The following is an 18,851-nucleotide window of genomic DNA, read 5'->3' as shown; positions in this document are numbered from 1 at the left end:
GGAGATAAGGAGTGAGAGTTTGCAATCATCCGCCATGCTCGTTTTTGTAAAAGTGATATTGAGTTTGTTTTGATTGGACTACAATTTCCTCACACGATGTTACAATAATCACGTAATATAAGCATTATACAAAATAAGCAAAGACTTTGGAGAAATCATGCAAGTTTCTCAGGTGGTAAAAGATTCCGATGCATCTAGAAACTAAATTACGAATAATTTGTAAGTGATCATTCCAAGAAAACTGCTTTGAATCAATAGCAATACTTAGGAATTTAGTTGATGTCTTTTCAATATTTGGTCGTCCGTCAATACAAATACAGTAATCAATAATATCAAAATATGAAAAATTATACAATCTATGAAGAAATAGCAGTTCTTTGTTTCGGGCTGAAGGGCATCCAAGTACCTTGATACGCACAACACAGCAGGAAACAAGAAAATTAACAGAAATTTTTAAAAGGCTGTCCCAGTTCTCCAATAGAAATTGCAGGCATAGCTAATCATCTTCCTCTCATTTTCATTTCATTTCATTTCATTTCATTTATTTCATTTCCAACAACATTTTCATACACAAAATAACACAACATCAATGCAATGTAGTAACAAAGAAAAATACGTGAAGTTGACAATACTACGCATCACAAAAGCAAAGTAAACAATGAAAATTGAATTGAAATTGAAATTGAAAATTGAATTGAAACTAAAGTTGCATTTTCGTCTTGCGTATAAAAGTAGTCTCGTGACTTGGAGCATTGATCAGGTTCTTGGAAATGATTTCACTCCTACATAATAGGTATGGAAGAGGAGGCTTAAGCGTTGGAGTTCCAACTGACTGTAATTACTCAAACAGTTGTCAGTTTTGTTTTGTTTTTACTGATGTACAAAAGAATTCTACAGGTGCATCATTCGTGTCTTTGGTGATCGATGTTCATTGCCACCGTCTTTCTGAGCAATCTGAAGATTCACTTTGGACATTAACATTATACTGTTGGATATATTTTGTTGGTTTATTCATTAAATGAAGTGACATTCCATTTAATGATAAACCATAAAAAAAAACAAAACAAAAGTAAACCCCGTCCAGAAATTTGTGCAAAAGTTTTAATCAGAGCTTTATCATGTGAATATATTCAAAACTGGTACCCTCCTGGAAAGCTAGTTTTTTCACTTTTCCACTTTATTCCCACAAATAAAACTTGTATGGAATAATCTTCAGCTATGATTGTTCATTGATAGATATATCAGATTTGTGACCGGGCATGCCCAGTCGAGTAATTTTCATTTTTCTTGCATCATTTTGCGTGCCTTTGCCATTATTACATCGCCTATCTTTAATAAGTGTGGCTGACGAAAAGTAATTAATACGTAGGCCTACCATCACAAATATATCTTCCCTAGAAAGTGGCTGGTGATTATGCAATAGTTTGGTAGTTTGGCAGATGCGTCAAACATTTTCGAGTGGCTGCATCGAACATCTAGCAAAGGAAATAGGACCAGTTGTGACTCCATTCTCTTGCACCTCTTTGGTATGGCTATTTTCTGGCCATTGTAAGTACCGGTACTTACCTTACCAAAAATGTATTTTACGAAATTGATTTGGGAAGTCTACAGTATAAAAAGTCACTTTGACGAAAATCAAGTTTCCTGTTATTGAAGAGGAAGAATATTCTCCCGCATCACGTAAGGGCCGGACTTTCTTTCATGCAAACTTTATGAACTATAATGTCTAATGATTTAGGATTTCATACACAAAAGATGTAATGATAAGCAAAAAGGATAACAACAACAACAACAACAAACTTATACCTTCAAGCAGAACTCAAATATTTTAAAGTCATCAACTGAAGCAGTTTTATTTATTGATACAAACATGAATGCCGATCGAAATTTTGCGTGATTTACTGTTCTTTTTTGGTATTCATCTTTTATAAATTTTTTCACTATTACCAATAACATTCGAGGAATAATTATTCCAATGACGAGAATTTTATCCCATCGACCAAGATATTATTTTTCTCACTAACCGCTAAATAACCTTGTCCATCGAAGAGAAGACTCACACTGGTCGACGAGAATAATGCACAGATCTGTGAAATAATGCATGTTACTGCCCTCTACGATGCAAAAAGGCCATTGTTGCTATGACGCCAGCGCTACTTGCTCCCCCGTAGTACCACCGCAGCAGCTAGCTGCCGCACTGCAATGTGCATGTGTGCTTGTTGGTGAATACCCTCCTCTGTACTTCGCCAATGCGAGGCTGAGATCACGACTGTCGAATCGCGTAGCTATTAAACTAGGAGCTGCTGAGTGTAAATAGCATTAGGCCTTAGGCTTAGCGTTAGATTGCCGATTAAATATTGTGCACGGGCTGTTTGATGGTGTCACGTACTGCTGACACACGACTGAAAACTCTCTTGATTTCCCAAGGAAACGACGTGTGATAACATTGGTGAGTATGTATTTGAACACAGAGAGTTTGACTCGTTACAATTATCCTGTAACTTGTTAGAAAATACCTAGCTGTAAAGATCAACGTGTTCTTTTAAAGTCAGTGTTTGGTTTGGGCATTGGCTCTTCTTCTTCCTGAAATATTTAGCGTTAATGTCCTCTTTTTTCTATTCAACTTGACGTGTATTGATGGACCTCGGCCCTACATAGAATGTCTATAAACAAACAGATATCCAGATGATTTAGAGTCTAGAATCTCTAACAAATGTTAAACGTCTAATTTGCATTTTGTATACAAGTCTTTCCCTAGACAGAAAGATCCGTCTGTCCGGAGGACTCTTTTTATATTTTGCCATTAACGCTGTCCTCCGTAGACAGACGGAAGGTTGCAGTACCCATTGCTGTGTGGATGTTCTTAACCACTGTCTCTATGGAAAATTGGGTGAGGTACCTCACCCTTCTCGATTGCGTCTAATTCACGGCCCTAGGTCGGCAAATTTAAGCTTGTATAGTGAAATTAGCTTTTTAAGAATACGTTAAACTCACCAAATTAATGAATAATCCAAAATTTTAGTAGAATTTTCAACGTAAAACACAGCCTGTCGCGTCGTCACGTTCAAACTGCAGAAACATACACTATGAATCTATTAGCCAATCACATGCGAGGTAGTTTCTACGTGTTTGTTTTACTAAAACACGTACCTCGCATGTGATTGGCTTACAGATTCAAAATGGCGACTTACAGCTTGCGAACGGCGATGTTGCGATATCGATAAAATGTCTGCGTTATAACCGAGTTTATGTGAGTATTTCGATTGCACAATTGAGAAATTTATCCCAAATATTGCTGCATAATGTGTCATGTCATGTCAAACTTGTTTGAATGTAAAAAAAGCTGTCTGAAATTTGGTTTATCGTAACGTTTGATCTGTGCGCGACTGCTCCACACAGGAGCCGCAATCATTGACTTCGGTCTGTATACGGAGGGGATCCGTGAAGCCAGACGCAGTCTCCGCGGAACATTCCCCGATGGACAGATACAGACCGATCTTTCGGTCAAGTCTTTCCCTAGCTCTATCTCAATCCCCCTCCCTTCTGTCACTGTTTCTCTGCACTTGCAGGAAAGCAACCATGTCTGCACCAGGCTCACCGGCCGGATCTCCATCTCCGCCATCTCGTTCTCCTACATCTGGAGAAAAGAAGTCACGTAAGTTTGCCATTCAATGCCTAGAAGCAGTCAACTTTCATTTTGTTACTAAAGAGGGATTTGCATCGTGTAAGACAGCCATTATGGAAGTATAAAACATGGCAGTTACTGCCCCAACAGTAGCTGCCTTCCAGGAGGCTGCCTTCCAGGAGGCTGCCCTTCCTGTCATCAGAGGGCTGAAACCTCCTGTGAGTTCCATGCTGCTGTAAATCTTACAGAATTTTTAGCGAGCACATCACTATTTTTATTGTAAATATTCTACAACTTCACCATCACCTACTGTCACAGCACATCCCATCCCAGTTTAGTTCGGAAAGAGCTGCTTCAGGCCACTCAGGGATTATCTTATCAAGTTTCAAGGAAGAAAAAAAAAAATACATTCTAACGTTAGGTCTAGGTCTAACATTAGACCCTGAAGAGTAAATGACTATTATTAGTAATGAGTTACGACAAGTGAAGTGAATATCGTAATTAACTTTGATAGTCTCTCTATCAGATGAATGTCAACGAATCTTGCTTATTTCTAGTTCATTACATGCATTAATGTTGTAGCCAATGTAGCACTCTAGATGATAGCGCTCCAGGTGAAATTTGCATAAAGATGTTTTGCTTGAGAAGAACGCTGGGAAGAATTAGTATGATTCCGCTATTGACTGTAGCACAGGAAAAAAAAAAAATCTGTTAAAAAATTTACCCTGAGTAAGAGTTTTCTCAGAAAAGTATATGCAACAGGGGTCCTTAATATTGGTGGTGATACTGAAGAAACATTGATTTTGTGATGATGTGTACAAGTGGAAAGAGTTGTCCTCTGAGACTTGAGCCTTGCACCTTTTCACATGTTATGCTTCAAAAAGAAAAAAATAGCAATCCAATGTTTATCATAATTGCCCAATTGGGCCACCAAAACTGTCCAAAAGATGACCATTTTGGACATCTTTAGTGGGCCTGGGCCACTGGGCCACAACTAGCTCGGTGTTGAGGCCTGCAGTAGGTGGTGGGTTGAAGTCTCTATGGAAAATCTTTTCAATGAAAATTGATAGGTGGAGCATCAAATCTTTCTTGATCTTACACAGAGAACCACAGTCAAACCTTGTTTGTTGAAATTAACTTGATATCTCCTCACAATTTGAAAATTCGCAGAAGATCCACTGAACTTGACTTGAGTGTAAATATATTTGTTTGTTTATATGCTGCAATGCACACACCCCCTCACAAATGTACCCCCTCCCCCCTGCTATCATTCAATTTTGGTTTCTATTTCCGTTGCACATGCAGGCCAAGATTTAGTTTCCCGCCAGTCGGGGCGAGTGACCTTCCCACAGTCAGTCAAATCTGCGTCACAACATTCTGCAATAACAGGTAAGTCAGGTTGGCCATGGAATACAACTGATCATGGAGAAAACTATGCTCTCATGAAAAGTAAAGCTTTAATCCCAGAAATATGCCAACTGATACTTTTTTTCCCCAATATTTGTACTGTTTTTGTTTTTGTTTTTGTTTTTACCAAAAATACTTCAGGCTTCATGAAAAATATGACCTTTCCCAAACTGTATAATAACTACTCATGTCTATTATTGCTGGCAAAGTGAAAATACTGTTTTTCTACTAAAAATGCAGCTTTTCAGCCCTCATCATACTGCAATGCTGTTTTAATTACAAGGTTTATATCTCATGTGAGTGTTTGAGATTGTTTCTTACAGCTTTTGAATAACTAATGTTTTTTTATGTACTGTGGTTATTGCCTGCAGAGAGTGAAGAAAATGTGCCTGCAGACTTCAATCCATTTACCATGCCAGCTGACAATGACATCTTCATGCTGCGGGACAAGGAAAGGCAGAGGAAGAAGGCTGTAAGTAATCACTGTTATCCAGATTCAGTTGTTTTTTATGGGATGACTACTTGCTTCTCACTCTGACTTTGTATTAGCTTTGCAAGCAGTAAGCCTGCAAAGCTTAGAAACTCTACATATACTCATTGGTGATTCTGTACCTTTATTGTGAACACTTTCCTTCATGAATGCTACTTTAAAGGGATCGTATAGTTTTGGTTGAGACCTAACTTTAGGTTTCTAACATGTTTTTGGGGAGATAATGAGAAAAAATCTCATGAAATATGAAAGAGCATGCAATTCTACGAGGAATTCAACGTTGATTTAATGAAAATTGGTTTTGAAATGGCTGAGATATCCAAAACAGAGTGATCCGAATAAAAGGTGGGACCCACCTTTTATTGAAAAACGCTTTGTTTTACTTTGTTTTTGGATGTCTCAGCCATTCCGAAACCGATTTTCATCAAGTAAACACTTTGAATTCTTCTTAGAATGGTATGCTTGGTACTATTTCATAACTGGTTTCTTGGTATCTCGCAAAAAGTTAAAATCCCAATCTCCACCAATGCTATACTATATCTTTAATCTTTAAGCAACAGGGCAGTTACTGATGTGATTTTTTTTTTTTTTTTTTCCAGTGGAGTAAAGTAAGTGAGTGCAGTTGTGACCGCAGGATGGCAGAAAGTCAAAGGAAGGAGTTTGTAGATTCATGCATTGGCTTGTGATGATATTGTGTATGGTGACATAACATTATAATGACATTGTGTGTATATGTTGTGCTGAAGTTAGCACCATTTTTGTTTCATGATACCAGGAGAGAATCAAGCAGAGAGGTCTGAAGGTGCATGAGAAGACAACGTACACATCACGAGTTAACGCCCTCAGAGCTTCAATGCGCAAGCCCCTCGAAGAACTTGATGCAGAGGAGGAGGAGGAGGAAGGAGATGAGAAGGCCCTGGCTGTCAAAGATGACCCTGCTTTCACAATCGCTGTCACCAGAGGTAAGATTCAAATCATAGTCAGGTTACAAGTAGTCCTTCTGTTTAGCCTTGAAGATGAGACTGCTGGGCTGCCATACAATCCATCTCTTGGTTACTGGAAAACGATATTTTCGCAGCATGAAATTTTCACGAATTGAAGCCGACAGCCTTTTTCGCAGCATGAAATTTTCGCGCGTTGCCTCTAACATTCAATGTATATAGTGTAGACAAGAATTTTCGCATTCATTATAATTTCATGAATCTTGGCTCGCGAAATTAAAATGCAAGCGAACATTCCTCGTTTTACAGTATGTTGATGATTGTTATTTGTTTGTCATTGTCAGGCATGCTTTTCACTTCTTCTGGTTTTTTTTTTTCATCTGGGATATATTGTAGGCTGAGATAATATTTCACAATCAGACATGAAAAATCAGAAATGCATTAAAATAATCCCATCTGACGGAGAAACACAATTTTCAAAAGGGCAAGTGATGCTAATTTAAGAATCAGAATCAGAAACTTGAGCAATTACCAGGTTGTTGTTTTTTTAATCATACAACTAGAACAAACTATCATTAATAGACAACAAGGGATTCAAATGGAAGGGGTGTTTAAACTCACCCCATGAAACAATGACAATGAATAGCAAGTGTTATAGCAAAAAGACACAACACCAATTACTGAAATGTGAGTGTCTGGCACTTGATGGGTGAAAAGGAATTCAGTGATCCCAGTGACATTGAATTTGGCAAGATTTTGAACAAGATTCCCCACATTGGATGGCTTAGTAATAATGATATAGAGCAATTGCTATAGACATATATTCTACTGTGCTACAGTGGGAGACTCTTGTCTGTTTGATTTCTGTTGAAATAACACACCCTTGTTTCCCCATGAAATGTTGGCTTGAGTAATCGTGACATATTTGGGATTTTTCTGGGCTTCCTCCAGATCGCCATGTGGAGAAGGAGAGCCTGCCAGACTACATCGCCAAGAAGCGGGAGATGTTCCTGGTCCAGTACTCGCTGGGCGTCAAGCGGGACGAGATGCGCAAGCTGGAGGAGATTGCGTCGGCCGAGGAGAGGAAACTGGAGCTGGCTGAGCAGTACCTTGAGGAGGATGCGGCCATGTTTGACGAGTTCCTCAAGGAGAACGACAAGAACTCAGTGGAGGCAATCAAGATGTGAGATCAGTGTTCTCTTTTATCAACCAGTATAGACCTGATCAGTTTTTATGCCTCCGCCACGAAGTGGTGCCGGAGGCATTATGTTTTCGGGTTGTCCGTCCGTCCGTCCGTCCGTCCTTCCGTTCGTCCGTCCGTCCGTCCTTCCGTCCGTCCGTCCATCTTTCCGTCCGTCCGTAATGAATTTTGTGGACAAGGTAACTATCAAAAGCTGTTGAGGTATCCTAATGAAACTTGGCATGTATGTGTATTAGGGGGTGAAGTTGTGCCTATCAACTTTTGGGTGCACGTGCTCAAGGTCAAAGGTCAAAAGGTCAAGGTCAAATACATAAAATTTCACTATTTCCACCATATCTATGCAATGCCTGAAGATATTTTCTTGAAACTTAGTGTATACATGTATTACCCAATTTAGATTCTCTGGTGAAAGTTTGGGTCATGAGGTCAAAGGTCAAAGGTCAAAAGGTCGAGTAAAAGTATTAAAACTTCTTTTTTTTCTCTGTAAATTGGAAAATTGTTCAAGGTATCTTCATGGAACATAGTATATATACATGTACTGACTGGCAATGATTATCTAGAGAATGTAGGGTTCATGGGGTCAAAGGTCAGGGGTCAAAGGTCAAGTGCAACACTTCATAATTTTACTCTGTCCCTCATGTTCATGCAATGCCAGCAGGATTAGTATTTTTTTTTTTACACTTGGTGTATGCATGTGTAACCTAATAGAAATTCTCTGGAGAGTTTTTTTTTCTTTTTCTTTTTTTATTGCCTCAAAGGTCAAAAGGTCAAAGATCAAGTGAAAGTGCGAACTAACTTTTTCCTCCATATCTCGGAAGTGGCTCAATTTATCGTGAAACTTACTGCATATCTATGCATGTTCTACCTGAAAGTGATTATCTTATGAATTTTAGGGTCTAAGGCCAGATGAACATGGTAACAATTTACTATTCAGTACAGAAATTGCACTTTTTCTCCATACCGGTACCATGAAAATTACTCAATGCATAAATGTATGAATGGGTCAAAGTCAAGTTAAAGTCCTTAAATCCCCCAATACATGCTCTCCTATTCATCCAATTAAACCAAGTTCAAGGAAGGTGAACATTCAACACATTTCTGACAAACTTGTCATTTCAATATTTTGCCAGTTTTGTGAAAATGTAATCACACATTGTCCACATGTACTATCTAGACCTATTAGGAGAATCATGCATTATGGCGGAGGCATACCAGTCGCCATAGCGACATTTCTAGTTAAACACTGTAACTTATGTTGGCCATAACTTGGGGGGGGGGGGGTGGTTATAAAATGAGAAGAAAAGATGATTCACTGGGTTATGCAATGGGTCAGATGCCTTGCTAGGTCAGTACAATAATCAGCTATCTTTAGACATGTATACTTAAGCCCCCTCCTCAGTTATGGCTCAAATAGACATTAATATGAAAATCAGTGTCCAAACTGAACAGGTCTATATCTTAGAGTGCTCCATGAGCCTCCCAGCCAAAAACTGTTGCGTTTGTTGACCTGCCTCCACAATTTCGTTGTTTCTTTTTTTTCATTCATTCTGGGAGAAGAAGAAGGAGCAGGGAAGGGGGGCGAGTGGAGGAGGAGGTCGAGAAGGCTCCTTTCTTAAGAGGAAAACATATATCCCATCATTTTATTTTATTGTGTTAGCATCATTGATGAAAGCAAGAAACTTAACGTTGTGATGTCGCTTGAGAAATTATGTAAATGTGATGAACTGGAAGATCAGCTTATGTCTTGGGTATATATTTTTGTAGACAGATTGCCAGTCTAAACATTTTTAGAGTCAAGATATGCAGTAGTAAACAGAAATAATCCAGCATGCAGTTTCAATTCAGAATTGTGCTCAATGAATCTGTCAATGACACCAAAAAAATGAGATGTGGAAATTTACCCCATGTCATCATCAAATTGCGATGATTTCTATCATTTGAACGTTCACGTAAACAAAATATGTCAATATCTAGAGTCACAGATAAATAGCACCACAGTATTTCTCTTTAACAATGCAAAATAAAAATGCATGTTTTGTCTCTCACCTAAGAATCAACCAAGCGATGTTTCGCTAAGAGGCATAAAAGATTTTTCAGAATGTTTGTCATTTATCTGTCGTGTGTACATGAAGAGAAGTCGTGTGTGCATTTGTACTCATGTTTTCCACTTATCCTAATGTGCTTGAGGAGGACAGGCTGAGATAATTTCATGGATGAAATATTGTATTTTTCAGAGCTGAGTCAGAGACCAAAGCAAAAATGGAGAAAGTTCAGGAAATCAGGAAGATCAACGAAGAGATTGGCAGAATTAGAGGGTAAGTAGTGTGTTTTATTTCTGTGATCTCCTATTTTGCAGGGATCATCCCAGTTTGCTCTTGCAAGCAAACACACTTATCTCTTTACAGAGGATCAGTCACTATTTTATTATGTAATTTCCACTCTTTGAACTGTGTTATGCTGTGAATTTAGTTGATCAGCCTCTAGGTTTGAATAGTATTGCTGCTAACAATTCAAATGTCCACAGAATGGTGCCAGAATAATCTTTTATGTAATGTTGTGGATGCCCGTTAGTCTGAACACATGTCATGTTTTGATATACACAAAAATCGTGTACACACACACACACACACACACATACAATTACTGCTTCAATGGTTGCTGTATACATCGACAGTGAGCATGGTAGAACTCATCTGGGGGGCATTTCATGAAGCGTTTTGTCAGATGTTTCGTCTGACAAACTGTTAAAAGCTACAGAAATCCTTGCATCTGATTGGCTGAGAGCAATTTGTCCGACAAAGTTGTCGGATAAAACACTTCATGAAATGCCCCCCAGATCAAGTGCACACCATGAGGCAAATCTCTCGTTTGAAGAAGCTACACCCCTGTAGACAATGCCAGTGTATATCTTGGCAATCAAGGACTTAAAAACCAAAGATATAAAACACGTCTGTTTCTTGACCCTGGCCTAATCTAAGCATCAGTCACCGCCACAGTGGGAGGGGCACCCGCGAGAGGAGGAGATCGTTTTGGTTTTGGCATGGGCTATGTAGCTCCATGTTGCGTGTGTGTGTCGACAAACTTCTACAATGCTCTCCTTCTTATTCCTGTATTTTCGTTATTTATGGGTCAAATTTTTTCGTTCGAAATTCAAAACGGATGACTATAGAATTTCTCAATAGAATATAAAATCTAAAACTTTAGAAAGAATGGAGAAAATTGAGTGCACTTTGAATGGTCTACCACAGGCAGATATCCTTATCATGCTCTTACATAATATGACAGCTGTTGCAGTCATTAAACCCTGGCTTGGCCTCCAGGTTTGCCACGCCTGAGTAGAAAGTTATTTTGCAGTGGGCAAGTACATCAACTCCCAACTCTCAAGCGACAAATCGTTAGGGGGGTATAGCACCCCATCAGCTTCGTTTGGCGATGGGGTCTCGCCTCAAACGGGGGTTTGACGGCATGCAAGTAAATATATACGATCAGATGAAAGGAAAGAGAAATCTCAGTTGATATCATCATGTAGTTATCTATATTGTTTGACATGGACAAAGATATGCATAGATAAGTTCTTCCTTTATAAATTGTCAGTACACCGCAGGCTTCCCGGTACATTTGGTTCAATGGGGTGTGGTTGTATCAAGTGCCCTATTACAGCTATAGGATTTTTCGGAATCCTGGAGACTGTTATCAGTACATATTTACCTATGTGATCTACTACCTTCTTGCTCTCAGCTAGTGACACTTACAGTGTCACCACGTCACCAAAACAGATCTGCTTTCACAGAATGATCGATGTATTTCCTTTCTTCTGCACGCTCATATAAAGGATCACCATGCTGCCCAAAATTTTCTGTCAGCAACATCCAAGGCACAGAAAACAGTAAAAAAATGTCTCATTTCTTTACTGTGTAGTGAAATATCCAAGAATGAGGTGCTGCTGAAGGACTACCAGCTCTACAAGAAGTTCCTGGACTCACTCACACCCCACGAATGGAAGGATGAGAAGAGGAAGGAGAGACTCGAAAAGCGCAAACTGAAGGGCAAGGACCGAGACAAGCTGGCTTCGGCAAGCAAGAAGAAAGGTAGCCAGTCCTTTAAAGTATCTACAGTGGTGAAGACTATTTTTGTGAATCAAGAGACATAACATTAATGAAAGACTTTCAAATGGAAAAGCAAGACAAAAAGAGAGGACTCTTAGATGTTTGTTGTCTTCTGCTGTAGAAATCATGACATTGATCCCTAAGTGAAAATTCTGGTTGAAACACTGCATTTTTCTCCTTCCTTGTGACTTGAACAGATGAATTTGAAATATCAACGTTCTGACAATGCTAATATATTTTCTGTCTCTGTACTGCAGTAACCAAACTTTGTTGTTGTTGTTTTTTTTTTTACCAATGTATCTCCTGAAAAGGTAAAAATGTGAAACAGATCTGGTATAGAAAAAAAAAAAACTGTCCTTATTCCTTATTCAGTTGTAAATCATGGTTTTTACCCATATTTTAGCTTTGAAGTATTTTGTGTAAGCCTGACTTAATTTGTGTTGATATTTTCTATGGTACTTTAATTTCTTCCATGGGGTTTATGGCAATCTATTATTCAAGTTTACAGATGATTGATAAGATTTAAACCGTCTGTAAGGAAACAGGTCATAGTGTTCAGCAGAGGAGATAAAGAAGAAGAGTTTAGCATCAGATTTATCCAAGGGTCGATGTTTACCTGTAGGATGTTTTGTATGCACTTTGTGGGGGGGGGGGGGGGAGGGGGAACAGAAGCCAACTAAATTCCCTTTTTCTCCCTGTGCCCTCGTTGCTGAAGTGTCCTCGGCCAGCACAGATGGGAGGAATTCCAAGGCAAGTGCAACCAGACAAGGGGGTAGGCTCTCCAGCCGTGGGTCTGCGAATAAGAGGTGAGATCTACCGAAAGCTGTACCTGGACCCTGACCTTGGGCTGCGTGTGTGTGTGTGTATGTATGTGTGCTTGTTAGATCTGGTGTATCAGGCCATGTTGAGCAAAGCATTTTGATTGATTTGCTGCATTACTATTGGAGATGTGCAGCAAAACATTTACAGTAGAAAGGGGTCATTATGTGGCAATGACTTCCTGATATAAACTTGTGTTTTCTATCCAGCAAGTGGATATCAACTTTATGAAAAATGACGTAAGATAAGAGGAACAGGTCCTTTCATCTCTGCTTCATGCCTTGGTACTAGCTGTGCACTGCCCCATAGGTAGACATATTTTTAAAGGATGTTTGTATTGCTGTATTTGCTGATTGAGTCGTCAGCTTTTCTTCTTTGTTTAGTTTTGTGGCTACTTTGGTAATAGTTTCTTTTTCTTAGATTACTGTTAAGCTGTCTAAGCTGCTAAGTAACTTGATAAAATAGAGTTTGCTTAAACTTTACTTAACTAAGACAGATTTGGAATGAGTAATATATGTTATGTATGAAAGTAGTACTGCCCATTAATATTACCTTCAAAGACTTTGTTTGTGTGTTTGTATTAATACACAGAAATGTAGTATTTGGTAAACACAAAGTAACAATAATCTATTAGGCATCATGTATATGAGTTTGTAATGCGATCTTGTATACCTAAAACTGCACTTTTTATTTGTTTGTGTACAGCTGTAACTTAGTGCAAGGCCTGCGTTTGTCTGTTCTATCATAACATTTTTTTTCCCTATGCACGATTAATCCCAAGGTTGGAATCCACACATTTTCAATGTAATTAAATTGATACTTTATCCCCCCCCCTTTTTTTTCTTTCAGAGCCACTGTTCAGAGTCCCACCAAGAGTGAAGATGAGGTCAAACAGGCAGAGGACGATTCAGACTATGAGAGTGATGAGGTACGTATGTACAGGGCATACTCTATATGCCATATATTTAGTGAGTCTAATTTTTTGTGAATCGGGACTTCCCGACAATTTCCAGAGTGGTTAAATTCATGATTGTGGAGCACAGTACTAAATGGAGAAATATGTGTGTGCTCGTCACATTCATGTTGGGATCAGAGTTAATATTTTTGTGTGTTTCCAAATTCGCAAAAATTGAAGCACCTTACTCATAAAATTTGCGAAAATGAAAACCTCATGAAATATCCGGCGTATACAGTATACAGAAGCATACCCAGTGTACCAAGATAACGCATCTGTAGTACCGACGAGGTTAGACATTTGAAGATGAGGCATTGGATGATGCTACCACAATGTTACTTCACTTCTTCATGACACTTCATAAGGACTTCAGAAATGAAGCAAGCAACAAATGTTATGATGATTATAAAAGCCTGATAATACTACTACTACTACTACATACAATGATAATAATGATGATGGTAATAGAATAATGATAAAAGCATTAACAAACGTGAAGATTTTTGTGTATAGCCCCTTGCCACCAAGTTTACATGCTGAAGTTAAACTAAATTGAAATAATGAACAATTTTAAGGTGAAAGGAATTTGTTACGAGCTATAAAAATAACACATATTCATTCATTCATTCATTCATTCACTTATTCATTCATTCATCCATCCATCCATCCATCCATCCATCCATCCATCCATCCATTCATTCATCTATCCATCCATCCATCCATCCATCATCCATCCATCCATCCATCATTCATTCATCTATCCATCCATCCATCCATCCATCTATCCATCCATCCATCCATTCATTCATTCATCTATCCATCCATCCATCCATCCATCCATCCATCCATCTATCCATCCATCCATCCATTCATTCATTCATCTATCCATCCATCCATCCATCCATCCATCATTCATCCATCCATTCATCCATCCATCTATCCATCCATCCATCCATCCATCCATCCATCTATCCATCCATCCATCCATTCATTCATTCATCTATCCATCCATCCATCATTCATCCATCCATTCATCCATCCATCCATCCATCCATCCATCATCCATCCGTCCATCTATCCATTCATCCATCCATCCATCCATCCATCCATCCATCCATTCATCCATCCATCCATCCATCCACCCATCCATCCATCCATCCATCCATCCATTCATCCATCCATCCACCCATCCACCCATCCACCCATCCACTCATCCATCCATCCATCCATCCATCCATCCATCCATCCAACCAACCAACAGGAGCCGGAGCTGTACTTCTCAGACCCCCAGCAGCTGCTGGACATCTTTGCTGACCTGGAGGAGCAGAACTTGTCCCTGATCCAGAACAGCCAGGAGACGGAGGAGAGCCTGGAGGAGATCAAGCAGACCATCAATGCCACCGAGACCAGGATGTGAGTGAATCTGGTTGTCAATCCATCCATTCATCTACAGAAAATTTCACGTGCATGAAACGTTCACGAATTTTGCAAGGAGCCTTAAAGGGGATGGCTAGTAACTGATCAGTGGGAATCAGTGGAAATGCTGGGGGATGATTGTTCCAATCCTTGTGGGATTCATTTAAGAGTACATTATATATCTATTGTTGTGTGAAAATTATTTGCTTCAGAATGGTCTCATATTCAAGTAATGTGCAGTTCAATGTGTCCAGGTTAGCATGCCTGTTAAGTGTTGGGGCGATCACCCGACACTGTACTGTGAAATATTTAGTAGCTAGAAATATTTACTTGTCTAACCACTTCAGGGAATATAACAATGCATTCTGAAATTCCTTCTTGACAGGAACCGAGAAACGGAGATCCTGAAGCAGCAGATCGACATGTTGAAGCACGCTATCGATCGGGAGGAGGACAAGGCAAGGGACCTTGAACATAAATCAAAGTGAGTACACATTGATGCATCTTTAGACAGAGCATGAATTACACACATGCATCAATATCAACTATTTAATATCAACTAATTAATGTGCAGTTCCAAGAACATTCAAGGGCTAAACCCAGAAGAAATAGACCCATGACATGCTTTACAACAATCACATTTCTCTGTGACCACTTAACCAATTTGAATGGAGTTTTCGGCAAAATATAGGTAAGATGTAATATTTTTAGACCCTGAAATAACATTCAGACAGTTTAATCATATTGAGAATTATCAATGTGTAAATCCAGTTGTATTTTTTTTTTTTACATACCGTAGTGTTTTCTAAAGACTGACTAATTGATGCATCTGGGTAAAGCAGAATTCCACAGTGCTGTTCTACTGCATATGGAGAAGAGATTTTCTTCATAGTTGATACACCCTGAGATATCTTGTTATCAGCATTTGTGGCTTTGTTTTTGTTTTTCACCCCTTGTAAAAGAATATACTCATAAAAACTGTGGATATGCGTAATTGTCTATACATCAATATCAGAATATTTAATTACTGTGCAAGACTTTGTAGAACTTTATGATACATGTAGACCAAACATTGCTTGAACTTTGATGGTGTTGCTCTTATACACGAAACATGAATTGCTACCCTGCCAAATTTTGTTGTGCACAAAAAAATAAAAGAAAGAATGAATGACTATTAAACTTCAAATATTGTCTCTCTCTATCTCTTTCTCTCACACAGAATGTTTTCATTTGGGGAATTCAAGGCTGAGGACCAGGTGAGCAGAATTTAGTTTGCATTTAAAAAAATAATTTTCACGTCTTCTCTGTGTCTTTTCAATGGCAATTTCATGTTGCATAATATTGTGCAAAATTTATGCCATGATGAATTCATATAATGCACTATTCTGATGTATAGATGCATACGTATCTACTGAACAGGAAAGTGAATTCAATATCATTGAAATATTTGGGCGATTTGGACATGCCTGTGTGCAAAAACGTAGAAAAAAAGTTGCACACTTAAGACACTACAGATACAAAGCACTAAAAACAGTACATTGTGTATCTGGTTTTTTTTTTTTAAATGTATATAATGTTCTTTTCAAGAACAAAAATTTGCGTGGACAGCAAAGAATATAGTTACATTCAACAAGTCAATAACTAAATGTAATGCGCAAGCTATATTAGTTGCACTCTTTGTAGGAGTCTTAAGGAAGTTCTTAGTTGACCTATTTCAACATGTAGCTGTTTTTCCTCATTTGTATTCTAATTCTTTTTACATTTGACTTTGAATATCCCAGGTGAACAATATCTTATATTTTTAATCTCCACAGGAAGCTATGTTGGATACATTAAACAATAAAGTGGAAGATGTGTACCGAAACTGCATAGGCGACAATGAGGCAAATATCAGGTAAATGTCAACACATCTCAGTATTAGAACCCTTGAGATTGAGCTTTCCTTTCTTCATTCTGATTGTTTGTTTGCTCTGAAATGCTAGTATAGTTTAGTTGATTTGTTTATTTATTTCTTTAAATGTCTCTAGTGTCAGTGTCAATGTAATGGGAGTGGTAGTTTTCTTTAATTTGATGGTTGATAGCAGTATCTCTCTGTTTATGCGTTTCTATCACTGCTGGGCCCTGTTTTATAAAGAGTTATAATTGATTATATAGTTGATTTCTATCATAAGTCTATGGCAGCCTGTGTGTTAAGGGAATTTATGATCGATTATATCTTTTGATAAAACGGGGCCCAGGCTGCTGTTTATTAAACATTTAGATAATCATTTCCTGTAGATGTTCATGACATTGATGTTCCCAGCAAATGTTGTTCAAACCTGTGCAATTTCATTTACCTTAGCATGGTGCCCAATTCAAGCTCATGAGCTTTATTACACCCTACAAATGTTATTCTTGGTGTGTAGTGATCATGTGTGCTGGCATGTCAGACTCGGCACCCTGTACATTGATTCTGGTATACATCTGTGCCCTCTGTGACTGTTTATTTAACATTATTGTGTCCCTTAATTCATTTAGTCACAGCACCTTGTACAAATTTACAATTCCTTGCATAATAGTGCAACATAAAGGTACAAAAATATGGAATTTTGAATCTAATCTCAAATGTGTTTGAGTCTAAATCTTTGGAAGTTAAAATCGAAACGATATCTTTTTTTTTAATGTTATGAGTGATTATGTTTTTATCAAAGTTTTAGAGCATACACTCATGATGTTCTGTTTGTATTATATATATGTTTGTTGTATTTATGTCTGTTTTTGTGTGTATCTTTTGTCCTTAGTTTAGTATCCAGTGCTATTAGGTATCATTTATCTACATTGTATTTTCATGCCAATTTGTATTTTATGTATCTGTGTAAAAGAAAATCACAATCTTCAAGCCACCTGCTTTTTAATGGTTTAACTCGACATTTGATTTAAATTTCACAGTGAACATGAAATATTAGCTGTATTGCTTTTATGAAATCAATAAATTGAATTGAATTGAACATTATCTGAATGAGGAGGGTCTGAAGATGATGTGTTTTGCCTGTGCAATCACCACAGCACCCTGCAGATGCTGACCAACATTGAGAACAAGCTGGAGGAGCTGTTTGAGAGCATCGAGACGATGCCCCCGGAGAAGGTGGAGGCGGCGGAGAAGGCCAAGGAGAAGGAGCGCAGGCTGCGGCTGAGAGAGGAGAAGCTGGAGGCCCAGAGGATCCATCAGGAGGAGCGGGTCAGGAGGGCGCTGGAGAGAGCCCAGGCAGACCCAAAGAAGAAGGTTGGTGTTGATATATTTTTGGTTGTTCTTTACCTGTTCATCTTCTATGCAGCCCTTCTCTGCCCTGTGTCATATATGGTTTGCACCTAATTTACAGCTACAAAGAAAACTGTGATATATGTCTGTACTTTACTTGGAGCAAATGATGTCATCATACATTATGTGTCTCATTTATTATTCGTTTTGTTTTCTTGGTAATGCACTGGATTTCATCAAAGAAGTCACTTTTACAAAGTTTGTTCTTATTTTTTTTTTCCCCCTGCAGACTGGCCGCAAGTTGGTGTACCGCTCAGAGCCCCCACAGACCAAGCGCAAAGTGGATCGTTCAAAGGAGAAGGCCAACAAGGAGGAAGAAGAGATGGCGTACTTCTTCACGTAGGATGAGAAAGAGTCTTGCACCCAGGATGATGGACCCTTTCAGACTTTTATATTTCTGTCTGGCCTGATCAGGCCTCAGAGTGATAGGACTTAATCTAATTTTTGTCTCATTTGAGTAACACAGAAAATATTTGGTCACCTTGCCCATTTCACAAAGGAATTCCAAATGTTGCATACCTCCGATGTTCAGCTGCCCCCCCCCCCCACTTTCAGAAATGTTTTTATAACATGAATATTTGGACAAAGGAGAA

General features: G+C 38.6%; 1 protein-coding gene across 1 annotated transcript; it reads left to right on the top strand.

Annotated features, from left to right (window-relative positions):
* Nucleotides 1-3,579: 3,579 nt before the first annotated feature.
* On the top strand, nt 3,580-18,601 carry LOC139718958 (cilia- and flagella-associated protein 100-like). Its single transcript, XM_071630404.1, has 15 exons — nt 3,580-3,655; nt 4,931-5,014; nt 5,404-5,504; nt 6,298-6,484; nt 7,415-7,646; nt 9,899-9,979; nt 11,583-11,752; nt 12,486-12,576; nt 13,439-13,517; nt 14,806-14,957; nt 15,346-15,444; nt 16,180-16,216; nt 16,775-16,854; nt 18,006-18,222; nt 18,488-18,601. Exons 1-15 carry the CDS (start codon nt 3,580-3,582, stop codon nt 18,599-18,601), a joined length of 1,800 nt encoding a protein of 599 aa, XP_071486505.1.
* The last annotated feature ends 250 nt before the right edge of the window (nt 18,602-18,851 follow it).

This window comes from Diadema antillarum, unplaced genomic scaffold (assembly GCF_040938485.1).
Source record: "Diadema antillarum isolate AM-2024a unplaced genomic scaffold, OU_Dant_1.0 scf00000103, whole genome shotgun sequence".
Lineage (NCBI taxonomy): Eukaryota > Metazoa > Echinodermata > Echinoidea > Diadematoida > Diadematidae > Diadema > Diadema antillarum.
Note: the sequence above shows the minus strand (reverse complement) of the source record. Positions and strands in the feature narration are given on the sequence as shown.